The 6,000-nt window shown below is 49.5% G+C and overlaps 1 protein-coding gene across 4 annotated transcripts in view; it reads right to left on the bottom strand.

Moving 5' to 3' along the window:
* Positions 1-5,197, bottom strand: part of nrg2a (neuregulin 2a) — a 71,105-nt gene extending 65,908 nt beyond the window's left edge. For all 4 annotated transcript variants that reach the window (XM_052047175.1, XM_052047173.1, XM_052047174.1 and 1 more), the window contains exon 1: positions 4,200-5,197. In XM_052047175.1, the coding sequence (XP_051903135.1) occupies positions 4,200-4,623 (424 nt within the window). In that variant the 5' untranslated portion in view covers positions 4,624-5,197. The remainder of the gene's footprint in view (positions 1-4,199) is intronic.
* Between the last annotated feature and the right edge of the window lie 803 nt (positions 5,198-6,000).

The raw sequence follows: 6,000 nt of genomic DNA on the forward strand, positions 1-6,000 counted from the left end.
AAACGTTTTGTCTTAGACACCAAAGATGCTCAATGTACAGTCCAACAACAGCGCCTTGTAAAAAATGCCTCTTTTGAACTGGCCACTAAAGTCCAGCGGGACAAGAAAATGAAGAGGGCAGCTGTTCGGAACGGCGCAGCCCCCCCTCCCCCATTAAATTACCTCGCAACAGCAGTGACGCAAAGATTCAGAGGACGGAGATTCCGCACGAATGGACGTAAACGACCGACTATAGGATCAAACCTAAATGGAGAGAAATCTGCGTTCGCGGCCGGTCACTCCCATTCCGCCTCAATCTCTGGCCTGGACAAGAGGCGTTGCAGCAGCGGCAGTCAGAAACATTTCAATCCTTCTTATTTTAGCAAACGTCCTGTGCTAAGCCACCATCTCTGAGGTGAAATCCACTAAATGAGCACCTTTGTCACCATCGACCACCGTTGGCGAAATTGCCCTTCGGTGTAATATTTAGAGGATAATGGGCAATCTGCAGATGTAGTGTTGATTCATACTCCTTGCCAGATAACCTTTGTGGGCTTGTGGGAGAGCTCGCAAAGGCCACACGGCGCAAGCGGCATGTGTCACTCATCTTCCACAGTTCCACAGTTTTCGAAAGAGCGCTCTCGATTCGGATAACGTCACTCAGCCCGGGGGAAGTGACCGACGTCTGCTCGTCTAACACCTCGGCTCGGCAGCTGCGACCGCGAGACAGATTTGTGAGGGCGGAGGGCGGGACGACGCTTTTGAACTCATCCACGACTCCCCTTTAAAGCGTGAGCCGCGGGATAAATCATGATGATTTGTGCAGTTAATTGTCAGTATGGTGCTGGTGGAGCGGATGCTCAGTGTTAGCGGGGGGGCAGAAAATGTGAGTCAGGACTCGCACACACACACATTTGGTGCAAAAAAGTAGGCTAGTACGTCTTCCCCACGGGGTCTGGAGGGGGGAAATGGGGGTTGGAAGTAACCACGTGTGCGTCACTTGGCAGACTTGTAAATTAGCAAAGCCTAGAGGGAATATGCCAGACTAAATATGATTTTGACTCCGTTGTCCTACATGTCATTGACACTCTGGAACTGCAGTATTGTTTTAGAACAGACACCGTTGATGAGAGCCAATTAAGCAGCCGTTTAGAAACGTTGCTTTTACAAAAGATGAGCAGATTTGGCCGACGTTGTCAGAGAGCTATTCGTTTGACAATGAACAACTGAAAAGGCGATTCACAGTAATGTTTTTTTCTATATGATGACCATATTTTAAAAGATGGTCTCATTTTATTTTTACATCATCAAAATAAAATGGATATTTGAACAGGGGTGTGTAGACTTCACATCCACTGTACAATAGTAAGCCTACTGTACTCGGAGTTGCCAGTTTTTGTTTCCCAGCATGCATATAATACATTTAATTTTACTGTGCAAGTAGCCGGTGAGTGGATAAGCTCACAACAACAGATTTTTGTTTTGGAATGAATTTGCTGCGTGCGCTTTGTTTTTCCAATGCTACGAGGAGAACACCTGGATCTCAACAGCCCTGAGGAGCCAGACAACAACAAGGGTATCATATTGAGAACCAAGCAGTGCATACAGTCCCATGATGAACACACTGGGGAAGCACGTGTAACCCCGCGCAAAGGGGAAAATACGAGCGTTAAGGCTGAGCACTAAGTGGAGTCTGGATTTCATGTTTGGGTCTGGGTAAAATGTAACACCACGTATGTTCTGTTGATAATCCCCTCGGCTTTTCCAAAAAAAAAAAATGCTTTTAATGGAAAAGTGGCATCATGATAACAAATCATAGTTGAGAGGTCGGTTAGGAATAAAGGCCGTCGGGGGACAAACCGTTTGCCTCACTTTGGGAATGGTGTCGTCATGAAATGTCCTGACAAGGGAGAACAGAAAGTTCAGCATGGGGAGGGAAGTGATGACTTACACAAGAGATAAGCTCCTCTGTGATACGTCTGGGCTGCGCTATTGCGGTCTACTTTATGACGATTTTTTTTTTTTACATAAGAACATTATTGCAAGGGATTAAGGGGAGACATGACACCAGTCTGGATTCACATCCTGTATTTCCCAACCTCCTCAGTAAATTGCAGGAATAGTCGTTCTTTGCGGAGGAGAAAGAATATATGACTGGATGGAATGTCATATTGTCTCTCAATTTTTATGCTGTTTGTACTTAAATACCCGTTGCTTAAAACACGACCCTAATTCTATTGATGAGCCTGGATTGATACATTTTTTTATTAGCATTAAGCTAAACTGACTTTAACGTTACTCATATTTCAAAGCATGATCGTACTATTTTTTTTTTATGAATAAAGGCCTCTCACAAACGATTGGCTGGCTCTCTCTGCAGTCGGGTAACAAAAGGAGGAAAAACAGACATGGGAAGACTCAACGCGCTTCTGACAATATTCACTGTTCAGAAAAAGATGCTGTTGGGAGTTTTGAGACGATAAGGTTCACTTAGTGTTACCTCTCTAATTAGGACATGAGTTAAAATGGCGGGGCAATGAAGTGAGTGTGGCAAAAGGGAGAAAAGGGGAGCATTTATGTCTCGTGGGTTCATGCTAAGAGGATTTAAGAATTTAAGAAGGCAGCGGGACAGGGCACATTATGTTCTTAAGCGCCAAGTCAAAATGACTACGCAAGATGTCAGGATGTGACTTTTTTTTTAAACGACATGCACTTTATAATTGCCCGGAACAGTGAAAGGTAACAAGAAGAGCTGCCTCACATTCTCCCACTCTCATACGATGTTACAAGCCTTTGCAGATGTCACTGTGACAAGTACCAGTAGCTGTTTGAGACCCAGTCCCAGGACCTGTCGCTATAATACGAATAGTTGAGACTTCTTTTACCCTGCCGAGGAGCATGGGTAACACTGCGTGCATAGAGACATCCCTGCGAGGTTGCCACGCGCTCGCTGGCAGAATGCCGTTTTCCCAAAACTAAACAATTTGTAAACCAAAATAAAATGCACACCTACCGTATGCTACACGCACGCTTGCATATAAATGAATCTATTTTTGGGCTTCCTCCTGCAATCAGTAGCAGCAGCGTGTTGCGTTTAATCAATTGGCCGCTTAACCCAGCAAAATCACTCGGCTTTGATTTTCTCTTGTACGGCAAGCCGAGCAGCACTGAAACGATACACACTCAAATTACATCGGTGACCACATGGGCAAATTCTCTTGGACTACAACTTGAAAACTAAAACAACTGACCATCCGCCCACTTTTTACACCTCTTGGACAAGATTTGAACATCCCTCCACTGTGAAGCAGGCTTGCTGCTCGCTGCTCACGCAGACCAAAATGTATCCATTCCGACCCTTTATTTTGAAAATACTAGGCACAAGAAAGAAAGACAAACACCCACGAAACAACATTTAGTATGAGCATTCATCCATCCATTTTCAACACCGCTTAAAGCTGGAGAGGGCACATATGTTCCAAACAAAAGAGTAGAGTACGTAGTTGAAATGTGGTTAAGTAGACCACATTTCAGGAAAGTACAGTAACAACACACCCTGCATGTAAGCTGCGCCTTCCGTCTCCCTTCTCAGTTTAACAACACACTTTGACAAAACCGAGCCATGTCCAAGTGAATTGCAGCTAACATTAAAGCGAGTGTGAACCTAAATATAGCCTGGCAAGCAATTTGCTTGGAGCAACGTGATCGTGCTACCGGCCTCTGTCCCTGGTGCTGAAACGGGGGGGGGGCAAGCCCAATTAGGACAGCTATGTGTCCTACGGGACTGCAAGGTCAGAGAGGAGCAATGTGCGTGAGGACATATGGAGTATGACAACTATGCAGTGGATGCTACACGGCGGGAGAGTGGGGATGGAGGGTGTGGGGGGGGGGGCGGATGCAGGATGCAGATAGTTGGACACGCACAAAGTGCAATTGCACCCAAGCAACAGTGCGAGGCGCATGTGTGATGCAGCTGAGCAGAGCGAAAGAGAGTTTGATTGATCATGTGGGCTATGGGAGCCTGCGAGAGTTGTCGAAAATTGCTGCATAGACGCCCCGAATGCACATATGGGCTACCCACGGAATCCAAACTATACATTGGTCACATGAGAGCTAAAATCGAAGTATACAACAGTTGTTGCCCACGAAGCGCCTAAGCCGACGCTAGTACGCCTTTCTTCCGGGTTCGCCGGTAATCCACAATACACGAGCCCACTTACCGCAGTCCTCACACAGAATCTTGCCCACGTCCTTCTTGAGACTCTTCCCGCTTGCGTCCAGGGGTGCGAATGAAGCCTTGTAGACCAGCGGAGCCTCGGTGGGCTCCATGAAAAAGATGTACTTGCGGTTCTTCTGCACGTCGGCGCACGGAGCCTCCGACCCGAACTCCCCCAGCACGGTGACGAGCTGTTCGGGCTCCAGCCCCCCGCTGTGGAGGGGCCACACGTCCAGCACTTGGACGTGCACGCCGGGCTGCGACGGAAGCTCGGCGGAGGTGTTCCCCGGCGTTGACTGCACCTTGCCCTCGATCACCACGGCCGACCTGTACGCCCGGTCCTGCAGGGAATCCGAAGTCGGGGGGTAGCAGGCGAATGAGACCCCGATGAGCAGCATGGATAGAGATGCGAGCGACTCAAGCCTCATGCCGCCTGCTGTGGCTAGTGAGTGGCTGCTGGCGGTGCGGCGGTGGCGGCGACGGAGGCGGCGGCGGAGGGGCTCTCGGGGCTGCGGGGCGATGGCGACGGAGCTGGGCTGGCTGAGGAGGAGGAGACGGCGTGAGGGCTCCAGTGGCTCGGCGGCGCGGCGGACCTCGCACAAGTGTCCATGCCATCGGGATCCGCTGCTTGATCCCCGTTTAATTCCAACGGGTCGGTGGCGTGCTGCGGTGCGACATACGAGGATGCGGACTCCCAAATCCAGTCTAATCGGAACAAGATGAGCAATAAGGCATCATAGACGAGGAATTGGCTGAGGGTGCCCCCTCCTATGCTGCCATGGCAGCCTTGACGCTCTTATCTTTGCCCAAATATTGCAGTAAAGGGGGGGTAGTGCCGCGGATTCGGAAGCAACAAAAGACGCCAAAATGCTGCAGTGAGCCCACAAGTTGCGGTCGTTCGAGTCTCAGAAGCATACGGGGGGGAAAAAAGCACAGGTTTGATTCCCAGGATTAAAACATGATTGTGGTCCTGCTCGCCGCCTTCCACCGCGGCTCTCTCTGCCACAGAAAATGGACCAGATTGCCAAAAGGAGGAGGGGGGGGGGGGTTGGGGAGAGTCATGAAGTGTAATTTGGAATTCCCTCTCTATTCCTGTAGGTGGCCTTAGAATGTCCACCTGGCGTCAGTGACACGATTCTATTCTATATTTGCGGGTCAGGGAGAATTCAGCTTCTGCTTGTACTTAAACCAAAGAATGTAGTGTGAAGTCTGGACCCTATTTCACTTGGTTGATTAGCAGCCCCCGAGGGGTTTCCTGGCCCCACCAAGTCTGGGGCCCCCTCCACGGGACATGTTTTAGCAGTTGGTCCTCATAACCTTTGGTCTCCTCCGGCCACACCGGGTCAGATGACATGTTACTTGCTTTGTTTCTGGATTTGCATGAGAGGCGTACCACCCTGCCTCTCATTATCATATTGTCTCTATATAATCTCATGAATGTGTTTCTTCGGCGCGGCCTGATAATATCTGAGACTCACAGGAGCCAGAATCGATTCCACTCTGACATCGGTAGAATAAAATCTTTTCCCAATCAGCCGTGGTCCCTGAAGTGCTCATTCGTCGGGAAACAGCCACCGATCACCGAGTGTTTTTGAAGACCAGCGAAGCAGCAAACACCATATACCACATTTTTGGCGTCACGAACAGGATTCGTGTTCTCCAGGGGACCGTCCCGTCCGCTCTCTCCGCGAGCATCCAGCGGCCAGCCGACGACCTGTTTTGAGGTGAGTTGCTTGCACTCAAAGTCGCCGCAGCATGCTCGCTCTTGGAAAGGGGGGGAGGGAGCGTTGTCCCCCGCACGGAGG

Source organism: Hippocampus zosterae, chromosome 16 (genome assembly GCF_025434085.1).
Source record: "Hippocampus zosterae strain Florida chromosome 16, ASM2543408v3, whole genome shotgun sequence".
NCBI lineage: Eukaryota > Metazoa > Chordata > Actinopteri > Syngnathiformes > Syngnathidae > Hippocampus > Hippocampus zosterae.